At 38.0% G+C, this 21991-nt stretch overlaps 1 protein-coding gene across 15 annotated transcripts in view; it reads left to right on the plus strand.

Annotated features, from left to right (window-relative positions):
- PARD3 (par-3 family cell polarity regulator) overlaps positions 1-21991 on the plus strand; it is a 395821-nt gene that overhangs the window by 287712 nt on the left and 86118 nt on the right. For all 15 annotated transcript variants that reach the window (XM_033520528.1, XM_033520545.1, XM_033520530.1 and 12 more), the window contains one exon: positions 10433-10687. In XM_033520528.1, the coding sequence (XP_033376419.1) occupies positions 10433-10687 (255 nt within the window). The remainder of the gene's footprint in view (positions 1-10432; positions 10688-21991) is intronic.

Raw genomic sequence — 21991 nt, forward strand, 5'->3', positions numbered from 1 at the left:
CTCAGTGATCAGAAAATTAGAGCAATATGTTTCTCATTCTCACTTATTTTGTGATGTGGTCTGCTTGTCTCAGTTTCATTGAGACTTGCAGCATTGTTTTTGGCAGTGGTTTTTTACGTGATGGATAAGGGTCCAGGATATGAAAAAAAAAAAGTAAATGGCAGTAATTTTTGGAAGAGAATACAGAAGTGAAGCATGCAAATATTGAACTTTGGAAAAACATTTCAGGCCAGTTCCACTTCATAAAAATACTGACTTTGGGAGCTATGTAAATTGAAGTCTTTGTAGAATAATAGTTACTGGAGTAATTTTTCAAGCAAAACATGACATATTCTCTAGCTACATATTGCAATTATAGAGATTTTAAGACATCTTGCTAAAAAGCATATTTTCTCTGTCATTTTTCTGTAGTGATTCAACACATTGCAGCTGGGCAAGGTCTAGCCAAGTCCCTTGCAAGATACTGTAAAAACATAATTTAGGTGGTCTTTATAATATTCTGTGTTACAAATTAATTTAAGGTGTCTTGTAGATCATATAAATTCAGTGCTCTCTTAGACGTACCAGTTCAAAGTAAGAGCACTAAAATGTTTCACTTTAAAATGCCAAGAACTTTAGGCTAAGGCAGCAGTGTGTCCTCTGATGTCATATGAACTTTCCTTTAGTGGCAGAGTTACTGTGGCAAAGACTTACTTGAGTATTAAAATAGCTGTACCATAGTTACTAACTTGCTGAACTTACTTTTGCTGAATTGAACAGAAGTCAAAACCTATCAGGTTTTCCACGCTGTACTACAGGACTCTGACAGTAAAACAAGGCATTCATCCTACTCTTTTTTCTAATTCTTAAATGTAGCAGCTAGTATTTGACTAGCCAGAAAGACACCTAATGATACATACATTCTAACAGGCAGATTGATCATCCCTGCACACCACAGCTACAACATTTATTTTGTAACCAGTTACTAGAACAAACTTTTTATGAGTTATGGGACCCCTGTCTCTGTTTCTGCCCCTGCTATACATTTGTGCTCTCAGTACTGCAACCCAGAAAGGTTTTAGAAGTGAATCCTCAGAGGTGTTGCAGGTGTGAATTTAAGGGTCCTAAGCTAAGATATTGACTTATAAGCTATTTTCTTTATTGGTTTGCATTTCCCCCCCCCCCTTTTCTTTCATCTTTGGTGTATGAGCTTCACATAATCCTTGCTTTATTGTGAGGTTTTTCATTGGGGTTTTTTTTCACTTCATACTGCTTCATTTTCCAACTCCCAGATTAGGCTATTTTATATGTAGTACTCTAGAAATGCAGAAAAATGGACCTGAAATAGAGCTAGCAGCAGAGTTTTGTGCCCCTTTTGTTATTAGACTTCAGCTAGAGGAGCATGGCTGGTGGAGAGGCTCAGCTCAACCAACTGGTAACAAAGTATTGTAGCTCGACCTCCAGTTGCTGCCTGCAGTATCTGGGAATGACTGATTTGATTCATGGTATATGGTACCATTTGAAATGTGGTATGCCTGTGTTGTTTATTTCTTGCACACATGGGAGCAGCTGCTCCTTACACATCTGACTGCAGAATTCAGATGTTACCTACCAGTGCTGCTTTCTGAAATTTTCTCCAGTTGGGGAAAAAATGTATGGGAAGAAATGGTCGAACCAAGTCTGCATGAAGGAGGAAACCAGAGCTCTTAAAGTGAGGAGGGATGAAAGCAAGAGCTTGTGTTTCAGCAGCGTTGTGTTTCAGCAATAATTGAATATCATGATCTCTTCCTTGCTACTTCATTCCAGCAGAAGAGCTAAATAGGAGATTAGAGCTAGAATAATCTAATGATCAGTGTCCTGTTGTCATAGGTGTAAATATCAGCCTTTCTGGACAGTTTTGTTATGCAAAAGAAAAACTAATATCCATTTTTCTTTCAGACAGCAATGATGTTCTTTGATGCAACATGGTTCCCAGCAGGGTAACAGTCTCAGTTGCTTATTTGGGTGATCCTCCACTGTTGGGGTCACTGACCCTTGATTTAGACATGAAAATAAGGACAAAAAACTTCAGTCGAGGTAGTGATTGTTTTGTAGACAAGCAGACCTATGCTGCCTGTTACCTGCAACATTCTCCTTTGGTTAAAACATACTCTTTAAAGAAAGCACAGCAGACAAACCCTCCACCCTAAAATGTGGCAGACTATTAACTGCAGAGTAGGCTGAAAGCTCCATTGAAATGTAAGAAAGATAATTTGTAGTTTTTTAAACTCAAAGTAAGTCAGGATTTTCACTTGTTTACTGCAACATCCAGGAAAGCAGGTTTGAGATACTCTGCTGGGGGGACGTGTCTTCACTTTGGAAAGACAAAGGGTGAATCAAGAAGGTCAGGTGATAAGGCAGGATGGGGGTGAAATATATGAGAGATTCCACAAGGTTAGAGGAAATAATTTTAATGTCTCCTTTAGTTTCATCAATGTCACTTGATTTCAAATTGGTGTTTGCACTTCACCTGCTCATATGCATAATATTTACTTTCTCTCCTGCATTTTTTCATTTCTTTACGTCTTCATTTGTATTTTGCTGCCTTCTTTAATAGCCTTCTTTAATACAACTCCTTATAAAAATGAGCATAATGTTCTCTCCTTAATATATTAGGGCACTTAAAGTAATCACCTTATCACCTTTATCCTTCACCTTTTTTTTCTTTTTTAACTGCAGCCCTCCTGGGTTGTAGCTCATTAAACGTTTTTGAAATTCTCATGCATCTCTTCTGATTTGAGGAGGGGGGATCTTCAGAGAGACAGTAAGTACTATCACATATTCTAATTGGCAGATAGGCTGTGATTGTTGAAGGAGAAAGAAAATTAAGACTGTCTGATTATGTAGATACATTTCTTTAATTTAGAGATGATGGGCAGCCTTTTTAAATAAAAAAAATGTAGTCCTTGTTATATTTCTCAGCTGTTGTAGAACCAATACATAGAAAATACATGTATGTAAAATTTCTATGTAGGTGCAGAATTACAGATCTTTAAGAGAGACCATGTCACTTTTTCAAGGTAGGATCTGCATGGTATGCCATTCCTGCAAGATGTTTGTTTCATCCTGGTTTTGGGTTTTTTTTTTAGTTTACAATAAACTCTACAGCTTCCTATGAGAGTCTTCCACTGCCTTTTGTTTAGGAAGTTGCCCTGCTCACGGTATCTTAACTCAATTATTCTTGCTTCAGTTAAATACCTAACACATTATTCTTTTCCTCTGGTATTTGCAGACTGCTGCTATGTCCCCACTCTGTCTTTTTCTTTCCCAAACAGCTTGATGTTGCTGAGTCATATGTGTTACCAGTAGAACTCCCAGATCCATTCCTGAAAAAGCAACTCACAGATTTTTTTTCTCTACTTTTAATTGAGTGTTTAATTATTTTAACTATGTAAATTACCTTCTAGTTGCTGTTATTTAAGTTAATTCTGTTTTTGAGTTCTACGCTGTATTTCAAAAACAGTTGAAATGTTAATGCTTTCCTCCAAAGTTTGTTCATTTGGGTTTTCTGCAGATTCAGCTGTGTCCATGAAAAACCCTGAGTAAATTCCATCTGTCCATTCTGGTGACTGTGAACCTATTCTCTAGGTACTCTGTAGGAGCAGCCTTGTTCAACCTATTGCATCCATCCCATAGCTGTTTTTCTTAGCCAGGGAAAGTTTCTGCTCTATTCACAAGGCCATTTCCCGTGTTTTAGAAGGGAATCTGACTGACTTTACCACATCTGTTCTTGATAACTCTATGATGGCTACTGCTTATTCCATTGTGCTTACCAGTAGTTTACTTAAGCAGGGATTGAAGTTAAACTGATGAGTCTTTAATTCTCCTCCTTTTCTGAGGTATGTTTGACTTTTCCTAGTTTTTTAGTATATTAGCTGTCCTCTACAAGTTTTCCTAGTTGCTGAAAAAGTCTGAGGCTGCCTCAGACAGTTTTGTGAGTCAGATGAACTCCAACTACCTTAATCAGTTTCTACTTTTTTTGCTGGTATATTGAAGATATTTTTGTTACTGGTGGTAGTAGTCAATTATGCTGGTCATCTGCTTGCAGTCAACCATTTCAGTGAAGACAGATGCAAAGGGAAAACCATTAAACCTTAGGTCTCCTCAGCATCATCTGTCAATATCCTTCCCTCACTGGCACGCAGGGGAGCAACCTTTTCTTTGCTCTTCCTTTTACTGCTAATGCAATTACGCAATGATTTATTGTCATCTTTAAAGCTCCCTGCTACTTTTATTTCACATTATGCCTTAGCCTTTCTGATTTTGTCCCTGTATGCTTGTGCAAACTGACCACATTTTGCATGTGTTTCCTCATGTGTCTGAGGTCAGAGGATGGTCATATTTCAGTCAACTGGCCACACATGTATATCTATAGCAGATAAGGCAGAACTGTTAATATTTTTCTTTTAATGACTTGAAAAGATGGGTCTCTAGCCTCTCAATTTAAAAATTATATTTACATAGCAGTATTTTCTAACTTTTTTTTAACATGTGCTTAAGTTTTGAATGAAATGGGGGGAAATGAGGAAGAGGGGGTGTCTTATTTACAATCTGTGGCTGTTGGTGGCCAGGATTATCCATTGTGCACAGTGATCCTTCGGAATGATTTTCCCAGGAAAGCAGATGGCTTTGCTGAGAGGTGGTTATAACTGTGATAACTGACTAGCTCTAATCATGGTAAGAAAAGCTAAGTGTCATATGCCGGTTCAGAGTGAAATCACAGTAATGCCTATAATCAAGGTACCCTCATTACAAGGGTAGTTGTCAGAAAAATTCTGCTTGGCTCCAGACAAAGGTCAAAGGAAAATACAGGAGAGGACAAACTCCCATATTGACTTGATTGCCAGAGATTAGAAAAAGGGCCATTAAAGCCCTGAAGGCAGTTGAGGAGGTTGGGGGAGGAACAGTGAGACCTGGTGTGCCGTGCCTGCAAGGTATTTTTCACTAGCAAAGAAGGAGGGGACAAATTTGACAAGATCTGGCTGCTGGCCAATGCACTTTCTGACCTCTTTATTAGAAGCGATATCTGGCAAAAATTGGACTGAATGTGTTCATCCCGCTGGACTAACTTGAACAAGCTGACTGGCTTTATAAACGTGTTGTTGTTTTTCTCTGTTTCCAATCCATCATCCCAGCGCATGCCAGTCTGATGGTAGAAGAACTGAGAACTGGCAGCTGTGAATGGCTTGTCATTAAGCTTCTGTCCTTACACAATGCTGTTTCTATCCTTAATAAACATTGTCAGCCATCTCACATATGTGGAACTGCAAGTGTTCAATACTGATTTTGTAAATGAGTGAGTCTCAGTGGAAAAGACTAGGGTGTGGATTATCACTTGGGCAATAGCTGAATCTTGGCAGCAGCAGGAGGATTAATTGAATTGACCAAGCAATTGCACACCAGAAACAGCAGCCAACTTTTTTTCTGCTCTTAGGGGAGGACATTGCTGCCATTGCAATGGTAAATGTAATGTACTAGCCATGAATATCCTTCCCATGCTGTGTTCATCAATTAAGATAAGTAGTGATTTTTTTGCAAGGACCTAAATCACTAATATGAAAAAATCCAAACAAAGGAGACTGAAGGTCCATGGGGATTTGCTATATATTTATATTTTACTCCTAACTTTAAATGAAATTAGGTTTGATTTCTTTTGACAGCTTTGCTTTTTCACTTTAACCAACAATAGCTCATCCAGCTCCATAGATTGACTTTTCTGTTGCTGAAAAAAAAGTTTAGTTCAGAGAGCTGATGTAAACATATCTCAGGGTGGAATTGAATCCCAAATTAATACGATTACTTTGTTCCCACATATAACTTGCATGGCTAAAGGCCCTTTGTGGTCAAGGAAGGGCTACTCAGCACATTTGGTAGAGCCTGGAGAAGGGTCTGGCTTCTCCTTAAAAATGTCCATGTTGCAGATGTTCAACTGAACTGTGTGCTGGACCTTGCAGCATCTGCTGATGTGACTGAATCTTGACCAGCTCTCCTGGGAGTTCAAAACATACCTTGACATCTAAATTTAGATGTCTAAAATGTAGTTGCCTTCATCTGAAAGTTGAATATCACTCACAGTTTTTAAGAGGGGAACGAGGTAGCTGCTGTTTGCTGGGGACAGACATGCAAAAGCTTTTGCCTTCTTTTTGTGACCACCATTTCATGTGCATAGGAATTGCTGTACAATGGGTATGTCTATCATTACTGGATTAGCTTGCAATGAAAAGCTCTTCTAACAATTATAGGAAGTTCTGCAGCTAACAATATTGTCATTTGAAGCAGTTATCATTAGCTTTTGAATTGAATGGCACACAAATGCATGAGGATAGTTTATACTGAACATTATAATTTGAGTCTCAAAAGTATGACAGTGCGTTGTTGACGTTTTCAGTATTAACATTTCAGCAGGAAGGGTTTAGCAACTTCTTAGGATAGCTTTTGTATTTTTAAAAGTTCAGTTTAAACACTGAAAAATTGATAGCAGTTTTTGCAAAAATTCTGTGACAATGAGAAGAGTTATGTGACTGTTAAGCATTATTATTATTACTGTCATTATCAAACCCTCACAAAATCCTTAGTAAGTCCATAAATCCTCAAAATTAGCTGATGTGAAATCTCAGACATACACATTTTTATTCTGCCATGTCATGAAGGAAAACAATTCAGTGAAGACAGCTTAATACACTTATCCACATTATGAAACCAAAGCACTGTGGTCAAACACTTCTCCAGATACTGGATTTCATTAGCGGGGGTGTTGCTGATTAGGGCTGAAGCACAGAGCGAGTTTTAGGTTCTCATCTGTGCTGCATAGTGTGTTTACATAACCATTTTAATCTTCCCCACAACAGTCTGCACGGGCATTTCCCATATAGATACTTGATGTGGTGTATGCTAACAAATGATTTAGGGCTTATCAAGCATATACACACACGTGGACACAGAGGGACCAACACAAAATATAGCATTACATTAAGTTCAGGTCCTTATATAAAAATATATTCAGAGTTAAAAGCTATTATAATTCAAAAAGGATAGTGCAGTATTCAGCTGAGAGCCCTTATTCTTTTCAAGAATATGCCTACATATTTTTCCCTAGTTGTTCCTTCGAGTTGAAAGACATAATGTTTAAATGTGGTACGTCCTTGAAAAGGAAACGCCAAACATATTTTAAACAATATTAAAAAATGTGTTAAGCAATCAAAATATTAATACTTTTGTCATGTGAAAGTGGTAGCATTTGCACACTGACTTAAATGTAAAGCACAAAACAATAATTAAGAGAAAAAAAAAAGTAACATTTTGGGTTTCACATTTGGGTTGGACATCTTATAACTTTAATTTTAGTGTTATCATTTGTTAAATGTTATTACAAACAGTTACTGGGTACTTCGTTTATAATTAACAGGAAGATTAATGTGTTTAGACTCTGATTTTTAATACTATGTACATGTATTAATACATTGTATTAGCAATTGTAGAAAGTACTCTAAAAATTTTCCTGGTGGATGTGAGCATAATTACTTGCATAACACTTCAACAATCAGTTCTTTCCCACTTGAATGGGAGTAAGTATCCCTCATGGAGCCATGCATGGGAAAACCTGAATTCTCTGGCTGCAAATGGCTCAGTATCCAAACTGTTACAGAGCCAATAAGCAGATGCAGGAGGAAATGTGGCTCACATGAAACAGGGAACACTCAAGTCTGCACCTGTGAGGGGTGATGTGATCTTCATGGTCAAAAGTCACAGTTCACCTCCCTCTCCCATAGCACTTTGTGTAACAGAGGCAGATATCACCTGTAACCACCAGGTAGTTTGTCTTATAAGCACTTCAATGTTCTAATTTAATTACTCTATGGCACATTATTATTATTATTATACTGTCTGATTTCATGCACTGAAATTTTAGTTATCTAAAATACATGGATTTTTTTTCCTTCAAATTGATATCAGACAGTGTTCCTTTATGTGATGATAAATTGTCCATTTAAAGGACAATTAAAGCTACCAATGCATAAGAAATTTCTAATTTCCTTTGCTTCTCCCATTCAGAGGACAAATATCAGTAGAGAAATACATTTCTTCATAGAATACTTAATACTGGACTACAAACTGGGAGGTAAACTATAGTGAGAGGAATCAACATGGACAGGCGATTTTTCTCCTACATAGGTACCTTCCAAATGATTAAGGCTGTAACAGCTTTGGGTTATAGGAAAGTGTAAATTTTTTTAAATATTTTTTTTTAAATAGACCTGCAGAAAAATGTTTGTTTGTTTGTTTGTTTGAAATGAGGTTTGAATTTAAATTTGAGTCCCTGTCTGCTGCAAATTAAACAAAAAACAATTCCAGTCTGATGTTGCTGAAACTACAGAGGAAAATTCTCTCACTAGTGTTATAGTTTTCACTTCCATTTTCCCCTATTAAAATAAAAAGCAACCAGTAAAGAAAATAACTTTGTATTTGCAAAATTAAAAAGTTATGTTATTTTACATTGAGCTTTTAATTTTTTTTTTCTTTTCACTGTGACTGAACATGGGGAATGTTATTGGGTCATTGAACTATCAATGTGGATGGCTCTGTCTGTTGAAGGTAATTCAGTCAATCAGTTGTATTCCAAATCACTATCTGTGGTCAATAATTTCAGGATTTGTGGGGGAAAACATGTCTGTGTATCCATGCCATCCCTGTATTCCCTTATTTTTTAGGGTGATCTTCGTTAATGTAAAGGAACAGTTTGTTTGGGACTCAGTCTGAGGAAGACACATTTCTGATATTCACGTACCAGCTCAGGGCTGGATTCACATGCTTGAACACAGCTGACTTGTGTCATTTGGGTTGTCACAGTCTCTGAGACTTCAGCATGACCTGGGGGAATCCTTGTCCAGCAGCCCCAAGTCCATCAGGATTACCTGGGGATGTCAGGTGGCCAGAGCTGCTTTTGTTTGAGCAGCTCAGTCAAGGCTGGGTATCCAAGCTCCCAAGGAAGACCTAAGCAGCAGTATCAAAAGTGTCTCTAGAGTAACTCCTTTCATTCTCTGACATGTGGATGGTTCCTAACTCTGGAATCTGCTGCCAGCAGCTCCTGGCCACTGCAAGGGGAGCCAGCACACATGGCTGCTCTGAGCTCACCTACTGCTGGCACTAAGATCTCATGTCTTTATTTGCAGTCTGAATCCTACCCTTTGTGTAGCCCCTTTTGTTTTTGCAAATCTAATCTTGACAGGGTCATTTTAAAATTTCCAAGAATGTCAAAGTTACCTAACTTTAAGGCTTTTCTATTTTCAGAAGAATCAAGTCTTGCTTTCAAAAGAGACAGAGACTTTGAATAGGCTGCTCTTGTCAAGATGTCTTTGGAAATGGCACACAGCAGATGCACAGAGCTGTAGTCTGCATGGATGGATGCTGTCACACTGCAGCCAAGGCTGTATTAGATGAAAAAGGAGCGCATTTTACTAATGGAAGGGAGGAGACAGCTTCATATTGGGATGATGACAGAGCATTAAATTGGCGTAGGGCGGCAGTGTAAAGCGGGGGTGTGGTCAGTTCGCTGTGCTTGTGTGTGTGCAATACATCAACTTTTTAAAAAATACCAAAGAGACTTTGAAGCCCAGATCAAATTTTTGTAATAGCTTTATGTGCTTTTGAAAATATGACCTGTGCTCGATTTGTGCTTGTCAGATTCCTAAATGTCATCTGTTTCTATCTGTCACTTTTTATCATACAGCTAAATTAGTGCACGTAGATATAAGCCCTGTCCAGCATCACCTTCCATTTGTAACTTTAACACAAGGCACATGTTTTAACTTTCTGAGAAGATGCAGCCTGCTTTTGAGAGATGCCAGATTCCGTTTGTTTATATATTTTTAAAAGCATGCACATCTCAAAAGAATCATACAAGAATCTGCTTCTGCTGTTTACTGCATGCATGCAAACATAAATATATCTGTGTATCCTATCCCTACACAATATGATTTTTGTGGTATTAAGCTAAAAAAGTACATTAAAATTCCTCTCTAAATATATGCATTAGAACCTTTACATCTGGTAAGTTTTAATGGAGTGCAATGCAATATGAATGGTGTCAGGCCAGGTGATAGCACAGGCATCCTAAAAAGCATGGAACAGTAGATTAACTCTGCTTACCAGCAGCTATGGGTGGTCATTGTTTAGCTAATAATGAAACAAAAGACAGTGGATAATCAGACATACTCCTTGAAGTCCAATGTTGATTGTAGCTTTGTTTCAATCTAGGCTTCAATGTCCAAGGTAAACTTGAGACCTCATGGCAAACTGAAACTGGAAACCTTCACTGGTTTCCATTAAGATAGGCTACCTAAAGCATCTGTAACTGCTGCTTTCAAATGCCTCAGGGGGGACATCCATCAGTTTCAGCCTTCTTTTAATTTTTCAGAATCCAAGCAAAAACTCGAGAATTTCGAGAGAGACAAGCTCGGGAACGTGACTATGCAGAGATCCAGGATTTTAACCGGACGTTTGGCTGTGATGCGGATCCGATGTACGCTGGGATCGCTGCCTACGACTCTCCAAACAGTGGCACAATAACGCTGAACACCCGACCACAGAGCCCCAGGGAAGGGCAGACAGTGGAAGCCTTGTACGCCCAAGTGAAGAAACCACGGAATTCAAAGTCTTCACCTGTAGACAGGTAGGCACCACACATCAATCAGTCAATACACCCTCTCAAAATCTGCCCTTGTATTGATTTTGTCATGGGAGATGGTTGTCCACATCAATTGGAGAGGCAGAGCTGCATTTTTATTAATGGCTTTTTAAAGCCTTTATGTAGAGCAGTATTGAACTCACTCAAACAAACCTGTTACCAAATAGGATAGGAAAGTTGTTTTCTGCTAAGCAATGACATTTTATTCTCTTTCTTCAGATGGTTTGGAATTTTGGAATCACTGTTGGGTAGCACTAGAATTAAATTCAAATTTTAAATGTAATCCTCTTATTTGTCAAAGCTCTAGCTGATATGTTTGTGGAATACAACATTTCCAATCTATTTACAGCTGTTACAAAATCTCTAAAAGGTTACTGTTGTTACAGCAAAAATGGGTAAAGCTTACATGGATTCTTACTCTAGTCCTGAACTTCAGTCTAACAGGTTGAGCTTTTTGATTAAGTATAGACCAAGTGAGAAAACTCTACACTTCACTCCTGAGTTACTTCTTGGGTTGTAGCTTATGATTTGTCTTCCTGCAGTTATATTATCTGAACTGTGTCTTGCTTGTTTTTGTGCTGAAACTGGGCAAAATTCTGGTTTCTACTGATGGAGTTCTGAGTTCATTTGAAAACCTGAAGCTAAAGCAGGCATGTAAATTAACATAAAGTAAAAATAGTGAAAGGCAAAATTCACAGGGTTTTTTTGTGCTTTAACAGTGGAAATACACCTTTTTTATTTGCTTACTATTATAAGCTTGTAGTTCTGCATTTTCTCAGCGCTACAAAAATTAACACTAAAATCCTAGTGCAAGACATATTATTCACTCATTTGGAAGTTATTTATGTAGTTCTTAGTAAAGCCATTCATTTAGTTTTCTACCTCACTCTTTCCAGGAAAAAAATATTGAATTTCAGTTAAATCAGCAAAGCAGTGTCTTTGTGTGCAGTGTTTGAGATCTGTGTAGCTGCTACACAAGCAGTGGCATTCACCTTGCATATTCTGTTCTAGGTGGTGATGGGGTCATTTGTATTTCAGCTAAATATCTAGAAGTCTTTGAGGACTGAGAGTACTGTATTTGAGCCTCCACTTGATCTATTTTGCAAGGTTTATTTACATAGTATTGATAAATATACATCCTCTAATATGACAAATAACAAAATCTCAGATGCATTGTGGAATGCATACATTTTTACTAAAAATCAGTTGCACAGCTGCCTTTTTATTTTCTCAATCACACTGTTCTCTGGCATTGTGTAAAAGGTCTATTTTTCATAGTAGATGAAAATAATTTATATATTGGGGATGTATGTACATTATTTCAGTGAAGGAAGCAAAATAATGTTAAAAGATGACAGCTTCATCTGTGTCCTTGAAATTTTATATTCCTTGGCCTTGTATTGGCTGGCACTGGTATACCCAGGTGCCTGACATTTCAACACTTTTGTGCCTTTGGAAATCAAGATAGCTTGGTTGGATATGTCTGCCACATGGTGACTCTCATGGCTGTTTTTGTTAGACCAAAGGCAGTGTTTCATGCTGGAGTTGAATGGCATCAATGTCACATCAACAAAAAAAAAGTTCTTTGATACAAACCTGGCACGGCAAAATAGGAGACCTGCGTGACCCAGCTAACTCTGTGTGGTGGCTGATAAAAGAGCCAGGAGAGAAGGGAGTAAAGTGGAAGATAATGGAGTACTGGGGGAATCTGATGTTAATCAGGTGGGTAGGACTGAAGAGCAGTGCAGTAGTTTTGTACATTCAGGCTGCTCCTGGAGCACGGAGGGTCCTGTCTTTCACAGCTGGATCATGCTGTGACAAAAGGAAAGACCCAGCACACACAATGGGCCTGAGCAAAGGGATAAAATTCAAGTAGGGTACTAGAAATGGGGTATGAAAAACCAACCCTATTCCCTTGATAAAGGGGACACATTTGACAAGAAACACACAGAAAGAAATATTTAATTCAGATGTAAAAATATTATTATTTGCTGTAAGTGTACTCTGACATACCTGTTCAGGGGTCTGAGGCATGAAGGTCTGGTGTGTAGGGTTTTCTTTCCTCTCTCTCTCCTCACGTCTTTATCAACAGCCAAGCTGTGGGGATGGTGAATCCCAGCTGGATCTAGGTGACCTTCTGGGGAATGTTGCAGTGATGTGCACAATCTCAGGCTCAAAGTTACCCCTCCCAGAAGCTGAGTCTGTACTTTGGGCCTAGTGCTGAAAGAGTGTGTCACAGGATCATATAATAAATAGTTTGGATCAGAAAGAATCTTAAAGATCACCTGGTTGGGCGTGGAGGAGGTATAACAGCTGTGAGGGAGCAGCTTTCAGTCGTCCTTGAGGTGTGTGAAGGATGTCTGTGAGCTTGACCTTTGTAATGCTCAGCATGAGAGCCTGGATTGTGGCTGAGGTACCTTCCCAAAGGCTGCTCTGTCTTTTACAGGCTTTATCATAGATAAAGTAAGAAAGCATCATCTGAACATTGTTCTAAGAATCAGCTGTGACCATGTGGACCTGCTTGTTAACTGTTTTGTCTCCTTATCTGCAGAATACCTGTCCCCTCACCCCCTGTGCATTGCAACTTCTCTTTTGCTATCCCTTTCCAGCAGTGAGACCTTCCTCTTTCACATGGCATCTCCTATGATGCCCCTTTTGACACCAAGCATGTAAGTGCCTCTGCTCAAGGCTCTTCTTCATGGAGCTCTCTTATCTGCAGTCTGATTTAGTCTGATAATGCTACCAGAAATTTGATGGGAAATAGTTGGTTGCAGTTCTGCATCCTTCAAATATTGTGTAAATGAGTGTTAACCTGTGGTGAGTGTTACATTCAGTGTGTTTTACTTCTTCGCCTTCCCATCCTTTCCTCTCTTCTGGATGTTTCAGAGGTTACCCAAGTAGAAACAGTTGCTTCCAGCCTTTGTGGATGGAAAGGGAAATCACTCACAGTGTGTTACCCTCCTGCTGAACTGCCAGGAGCTGGTAATGGCCAGGCTGTCTCAAATCTTTAGCACGTTCCTATTAAAAGCAGCGTTGTTTATGTGGGAAATGTTATTTCTATTGAAGTTTGGTGCTCAGTGCCAAACAAAATTTGACATTTAAATATGTCCAAAAGGTTATTTAAAAGCCTGTTACAAAGGAGCCCATAACAAAATGTCCTATAATAGTTTGCATACCATTGCTGAACACTTATGACAAATTTTTTTGTAACTTGCAAGAGAATTACTGTTCCTGTGTGTGAGGCCTTGTCAGGGTTTGTTTTCCTTTAATATCCCCTCAACTTCTCTATTACTTTCATCAACACATGCCACCAACTGTTGTAAGTTCAACTGTATCTTGGCAAACAGTGAATAGCAAAGTGGAGGACAAGTATGTAAACTGCTCATCAGTGCAGACAGACAGTACAAAATGGTAGGAAGCACATGGTTATTCCTTAAACTTTGTCTGTCCATTTCTATAAATAGAAAGTAGATCATATAATGTCAAAATACAGCAAAGGAGAAAAAGATGTTAACTCACTCATTCGAGACATGCACAGCTAGATGAGTGTAAGCGACAATGTTTTACCCAATTTTACTCACAATGGCTGTTAAAAAAACCCCAGCCTGTAAATAGTGAATGCTACTCAAATATATCCTTACAGGACTTGAAACTGGTTTAGAATTACTTTAATGCAGATTTGTATTGCATCAGAGTTCAGTCATTAATGGATATTGGTGGGGTTTAGAGGGGAAAGTGTTGCTTGATTGGTTGGTTTGGTTTTTCAGTGATTGTATCAGTTAAAGATGCAGCACTAAAGAAAGTTGTTTTCTGTTCTTTATCCTAGAGAATCAAAGCAGATTGTCTTTCTTAACAGAAGAGTTTATTGCTTAGAAGAAAGGAAGCTCTAGCAATAAATAAATAAACAAACAAGTAAATATGTTGGAAGAGATTGATGGTCAGCCTAGCACCATATACATGAGCTGCCCTTGTGACATCAGCTCCATCCAATGTCCTGATAGCAAAGAGACAGACTGCTAAGAAGTTTTTCACTTCTATGTTAGGCATTGATGGAGGGAAGCAGAGGTGGAATGTATAATCTATGTTTATTTTACCATTCGGGACAGAGGTGTCTCAAGAACATAGTTCTTGAGAATAAGGCTTTCAGCTTAGCTGAAAAATGTCTCTAGTATGTTTTGCATCACAGAGAAGAGAAGCTGAATGACTGATCAATACTGCTTTTTATGTAGATGACAAGGATGCCATACAGTGGGGCTTTATGGCAATCACCTGACATCCATAGCTGAGCACGATGTAGAAAGACAACTCCTAATGGCTGTCACTCTGTAATCATTTCCCACCAGGAGTGCATTGTCCTGAAATAAAATTGAAATAAAATAGGCACTGTGCTGCTGTAAATCTAAATAGCTTGAAAATAGTAGGTTAGACTCCTCCAGCTTGCTGAGGACATTTTAATGGAAACATAAATACCATAATCATATGCTTTTTGCATGCATTTTGCCATTAAAAGAAAAAAAATCTTCATTTTAGAAGGGAGACCTTTATGAACTGGTTTATTTTCTATCAAGAGTGGAATCAAGTTATGTCAAAGGAATATCTGGGAACTGAAAATAACCCCACTTCCTTTAACTGTCATCTGCTCAGTGCAAAGAGGCAAGATTGTGTTTTTTCAGGTCGGGTCACATACTTTGCTTGCTGCTTTTCCAAAAAGAAAGAGAGAACATTTTATTAGGTTGTTAACTTTGATTCTCTCAGTAATATCTTTGTGCTTAAATTGGCATGAGAGTAATGAAACCTGGAAACTGCATAGAAACACTCTAATATAATAAAAGAATATGTAAAAAATGAAATAAGCAGACCCTGTCTTTCTAGTGTATATAAAATGACTCTTAGCAATAGCAGAATGGGTCATGAAAGCTATGAAATACTATATTGCTGTGCTTGGATAAATATTTGTTAAAAAAGCAGGCTCTTGTGCAGCTATATTAAACTTCTTTATTAGTCGTGTCAGTCACAGGAGTGTTCTTAAGTCTGTGGGATCATTTATGTGTAGGAATTTGAGCTTACTGCTAGGCCCACCAGAGATAGAGATAGGAGTTATTACTCAGGGTGATGCATCCTGCAAATGCTAGGATGTTTCTTAGATGAAGAGATTTTTTGATGGTTCTGGAAGTTGACTTGAAGAGCACTTTCATGAAGGGAAAGGCCACGACACTGCAAACCATCTATCCAGTGACATTTAAAGCCTGCAGAGCTGTGCAGAAGGCTAACAATCTATATTGAATAAGATTATGAGTAAGCTCTTCCCTCCTACTTCTGTTTACTTCTCTTTGCTGATCTGGAAGTGTTTTCCTGTCTCCTGGATCCCTTGTTCCCTGTTTGTCACCCTCTGCCATCAGAGCCCTGCAGATACCATGCTGCAGGGGAAGGTACCACTCATGCAGGTAAATGTTGAGAATACTCGGGCATTTCAGAGCAGGGACCTTCCTGTTTTGCAAACTCCATAAGTAATCGGTAATGTTTCAGAAATTAATAGTCACAGGTTTTAAATCCATACCTTCCAGTCAATGTCACTCTTTTGTGGCATTGCGAAGCTTCATTCCTGTGAGAATCTGACTTCTGGAAAGAGTTTCCTGGCCTAGGAAATGGCACACATGCCATTATGGAATAATCAGACTCTCCAAGGCAAGCTGTCTGGAGAGCAGTGGGTTAATGAACTATTTGCAGTTCTCTAATGTGTAAAACTGAAAATAATACTTGGAAGTCATTGTGGTATTTTTCTTCCTCTGTCTGTTATAACCCAGAGAAGGATTAGTTAGAGCCTCTGTGAGACTCTTCATGGGGTTTAATTTCACTTTAGAGCTAACACATTGGGTTTTTTTGTTTCTCTACCCTTCATCCTATAAGCCAGTAATCCTTGCCCCCAGGACTGCCTAAAAATTAGCTTGGTCTCTCATAGACCCGTATATTTAGAACCCAATAGACACTATTAGCATTGGCATTTTATTATCTTAGGTTGGTTGTTTTCTTTTGTTCTTCCATCTTGATAGAATATAAGACAAGTTTTAATATAAATTCATGAGGATTTATGTAGGCTCCCTATTGTGAAAGTATGCGATTGCACTCCCCTCTTTGGGTTACCACTTTGGTGGAATAAATGGCAGACTTACAGTGAACTCTATTCAGGTCTCCCATTTTAATTACTTGAAAGTCCTGGTCTCTCTCTGAATAGATACCAAGCACTGATACTGTTGTGAGAACCACGTCTTTCTCCATTTACCACAGCCACAGCCTCACTGAAACCCCGGTGCTTGCTCTTCCCCTCTCCTCCGGCTGGCCTGCCACGCAGTCTGAAGTGCCACAGCTATTTGTTTGTTTTCACAAAAGCAGCTGGAGTTAGTAGCTCTGCAAATGGCTGCAGTGGGCAAATGCACAGAGAGATAAGAGAGATGAACTTCCCGCTCTGGGTTACAGGACCAGGAGGTGAAGAGGGGCCCGCCCAAAAGTGCCCTTGGTGCCCCTGTTCTGGGAGACTGCGGATGGGCTCCCGCCACTGGAAGTTGGGGGTATCTGCATAGCTGGGTGATTTTTAATTCCTTTAAGTGCAGATAAGAGAATGTTTATAAAAAGGGGGTCAAAACCTGTCACTTCAATACAATTTATTAGCAATTTAAATACATTGTAACTGAATTATGCATAGTATTTTTGTTGGTATATTAGTACAATTTGTACACAAATATAGATCAGTTGTTTTGTTGCTTGGATTAAAAAAGAGAAAAAACTTTACCTTTTTTTTTTTTTTCCCCAGATGGTAGAAGTTAATATTTAATTTAAAAAAAAGAAAGAAGGAAAAAGAAAACTATAATTATATATCCTAGTATGAAAAAAACATGATGCAAAATCTAGAAAAGACCTTGTCTTTGGCATCAAATGGTTATTGTATGGCTTGAGACTGTAGTCCAAAAACCCAGCTGTGTGTGTAACATGCACATCTTTTTTTCCCACTAATGCCGTCAATGCAACTTGAAGTTCTTCATCCTGAGAAAATTATGGAGAATATTTGAGTACACAAAGCTGAAAAAGCAAAGGCTTTCCCGTTCATTAAATCAAGTGCTTTGATCTTACCGGTGTAAACTGCTAAAATCTGTTCTTTGCAAGTCCTACTAACCAAAAGTTGGATTGCAGACTGATGTTGTGCCTCACTTGAACACCATAATTTAATCAGTTTAATTTGTTGTTGCTGTTGAATGTGGCCCTTTCTAAATAGAATACAAATTTATGATCCTTTTGTCTTTTATGTCCCTCCAGTCAACCCATCTGTTCCTCTTTGGTGAAGTTTTCAGTCTTCTCCTTTCCAAGCATTTGAAGAGCTAGGGTTTTTCATTTTAGATATGTGTAGTTATGGGGGAGGGATGCACAGGAAGAGCTTGGAGAGAGACCTGTGTTTTCATGAGATCTTAGCTTTTTAGTTTCTAAAATTAAATATGCAAATTAAAGTTATAATTTTAATGTAATTTAATGGATGTTCTTCTAATATCGGAGAGTTTGAAGGGGTTTTCTTTCTTTTCTATTTTTATGACTAATACCTCCTTTACAGATGAGACAAACTATATTTAACTACACTGTTTATCCTTATGGCCAGTCTTGTTTGTTTATGTGACTTACAAATCTTCCTCCTTATGGTTAAAGTACATTGTCACTGGAGGAAGTGGTGGAGTCTAATTGTGGGGAGGAATCCTCTGCAGTGAACTTCAGGAAGGAAAATAGCATCACTTCATATAGGTTTCAGGGGGAAGTGGTTAATTCCTTTTAACATCTTGTAAACTCATTGAATGAATGTGTATGAAACATACCACACTGGCAGCCCTGGAAACTGAGAAATTGCTGAAAGATCTCGTTTCAGTTTGTTCTTGGTTGGAAAGCTGAAAAACAGTGCTTTTCCACTCATCACTCAGAAAACAGTGTATATTCTAACTGCCTTGTACTTTATGATATATTGTTAAAGAATTGGTTTATAAGGTGTTTGAAAACTTGTTCCTTAAGGCTCAAACACTGTGATGTGAAATATTGAAAGGTTTCTTGCATGATCTATTTTATATGATTAGGTATTTCTGAAGAACATCAGACTTATTTCTAAAATCAGACTTACTTGCACTGTTTTTTTTTTTTTCATTCTTTAAAATACTAGTGGCATTTAAATAGCTTTTCAATTTGATGTGTTCATAGCACTCTTTCTTACATGATGGATATATCAAATGTTATTATGGTAAATAGATGACATATTTGTAATGGATAGGTAATTTCATCTACCCGGAGTTTAGAAAGTGATATAACATATAAGACTTAATTTAGGAAAGGAAAAGCAGAGGAGCAGATTTTGCTTCATTTTAATTTGTGTGTATAGTTTTGTAACAATAATGCATGGCATGCCTGAGCTGCATTGCTTTCTGTAATGAATTGTGTTCTGTGTGCAACAATTCATTGTTGATTACAGCCTTCCCTCATTCCTACGTTTCCATTTAAAAGGAAACACAGTGCAAACTGGGATGAAAAGAGAACACATAATTTCTACTCCCAACATTTAAAAAAAACAATTAACATTAGACTTCAAGGGATGTGAGAACTAATGTCCCTCATTTCCACTTATCTTTGGGATGGGAAGAGCTCTGACCTGGCAAACAAAGAAGACAGAAAATATTAGCATTGGTCTTTATTTCCCAAGACATAGTTCATGGCTCATTAACAGTGGTAGTATATGTTACTATGCTGCAGAGAAAACAAGCAGAAGTTGCCTGTTGTTACTTTGTAATTGTGTTAGTGGATGTAATGTGAAAAAAAAAGAAAAAAGGAAAAAAAGAAGGTTTAGCTGTGTATTATTTTGTACATCATCTTAAACTGTGCTCTGTCTGCCATCTTAAGATAAACTCTATGCATATTGGCTAAAATGTCAAATTAACCCACCCGTTTTTAGGATTGCTAAATGCCCATCAAGGAATGGAGGGTTGTGCTGAAGCTATTTTAATTAGTGAAGTGTGATTTAAAGGTTGCTAAAATCAAAAAGAGCTTATTCATTTTTCATCAATAATAATTTTTCTTAATATTTCATCAAAACCTGCTGATTCGGAGACCACCTTCTGGGCTTTGATTCATTAGGACTGCAGACATAATTTAATTTTTTCCCTTTTCCTCATTCTGTGATATGCTCTTTCATCTTTGAGACATTGTTAAGATGTTTCTAACATTCACAGATTGCTAATTGATCCAACTTTTTTTAAAACTGTACTTAAGACAGAGGCTTCTTTTCTGTGGAAACAATTTTCCATGCATTTTCTCTTGTTAGAGTTTTTTTTCAATCTATGTATCTGATAGAGTATAAGTTCTCAAACAGACATTGAAAATGGAGGACATGTATGGTTTTATATATAGCGAGTGAGGCAAAAATATTAGAGACATGACAGAGGGAATTTAAAAGAGTTGGTAGAGTTTTTAAGATTGTGCAGTTACTACATTAGGCCTTTATAGTTCATCTAGAACTAACCTGGTATTAAAACAGTGCTGTAAGTAATGTTTTTTTGTCTAAATCTTTGGGGGATCATGGAGAAGAGCAATTATGGGAATTTATGCAAAGGCATTTTGTGAAAGGATGTACAATTAAAAGAAATTGCTCCTTTCACTTTAGTAGGGCTGTTCACCTAAGTTTTGTCTACATTATCATACTCTGGTAATTTCTAGTCCCCAAATGCATTTCTGTTACTATTTTAAGTTGAGCTTCATAACCTGTTTCTTCTTGGAAGATTTCCCTGTAGAGCAGTATCCGGAAAGCTTTCCGTTTGGTACCTTGTTAAAACAACCAGTGGCTGGTTAGTCAGCACAGTGGGTTGGAGCAATCCAAGTGCCGTGGGCTGTACCCTGATCCTTTTCTGTGAGTAGCTGGAAAACCATCACAATGTTCATTTTCCTTTGCTCATCTCAGTTGTGAAATGTATCACACTGGGTGGATGCACCTGATGTCCATTCTGTGAGGGCATAGTGAATTAGAGAAGGACCATCTTTTTCTTTTCTTCCATGAGGCCATTTTTCTCAATTCAGTCTAATTAGAATTTCAGAAACGTCCTCTATGTCTTGCTTAGCTGGCCACAGCTAAGTTGTTTGTCCTGTGAAGCCGCACTGAACAGTTCATGCAGACTGAATTTCATTAGCTTTCATTAGTTGCACTGTTCTGCTGTAGTTAAAATTGCTGCAGCTCAAGATGTCAGAATTTAGCAGGAAAATAGGTAAAGCCAACATACCATTCAGTGTCAGAAATAATCCTACTTTATTGGAGCTCACACTTGTGTTTTTTATTATTCCTTCTCATGGCTCAGATGCCTCCATCTTTTATGTAGAGTGTCATATGTGCGTGTCCACATTCAGTAGAACACATGCCCATGTGCAGAATGAAATGCAGATACGAGAATGTGTTTAGCTGTCACACAATTTTTATGTGCATGTGTTTATGTCTGTCTAAATGTGTTTGCATTTAGAAAATCTCAAAAAATTCCTCTGCTCTAGAGGAAGTGACCTCCAGAAGCCATCTAGTCCAACCCCCTGCTCAGAGTGGGTTTGGTCAGGTCAGGTAGCTCAGGGCTGCAGTTGTGTCCTGAATATCTCTGAGGATGGAGATTTCATTCAGCTCCCTGGGTGCCTGTTCCAGTATTTGATCAGCTTCATGCTAGCTAGAAAAACAAAGGAAAAAAGAAAAAGCTTTTTATATCAGAATTTCCTGTCCTGCTATTTGTGTCCATTTTCTCTCATTCTAATGCTGTGCAGCTCAAAGAGGAGTTTGGTGTGCATGTGTAAAAAAATAAACTAAAAAATCTTACCAAAAGGAATGAATCACTTCATGTAATATTAGGAAAATGAAACAAGAGATTCAAAATTTTCAGGCATCAAAAGAAAATTTAAAATAATAGGATTACCTTACAAAATAATTGTTTGTTGTCATTGAACTTCTCCTTGAATGATTACCAATGTTGGCTTTTTTTACCTATTGTATTTTCATATTTCAGAATACACATCTAGTTTCCCACAAATTATTTTGAAAACATGTCTTTTTCTCTACTACACTCCCAAAACTTGAATAAGAAGTCTGAGAGCAAAGTATAACTCTTGATTCTTCTTTCGATAAAGGAAGCTGCATAGGAAGTTGCCTTTTCTCCTTTAATTCACAGGTTTTGTACTATGGTTACAGCATTCATCTCCACCAAAAATGATGCATCTTAAAGTACCCTTAAAAATGACTCAGAGCTG

Source organism: Parus major, chromosome 2 (assembly GCF_001522545.3).
Source record: "Parus major isolate Abel chromosome 2, Parus_major1.1, whole genome shotgun sequence".
Lineage (NCBI taxonomy): Eukaryota > Metazoa > Chordata > Aves > Passeriformes > Paridae > Parus > Parus major.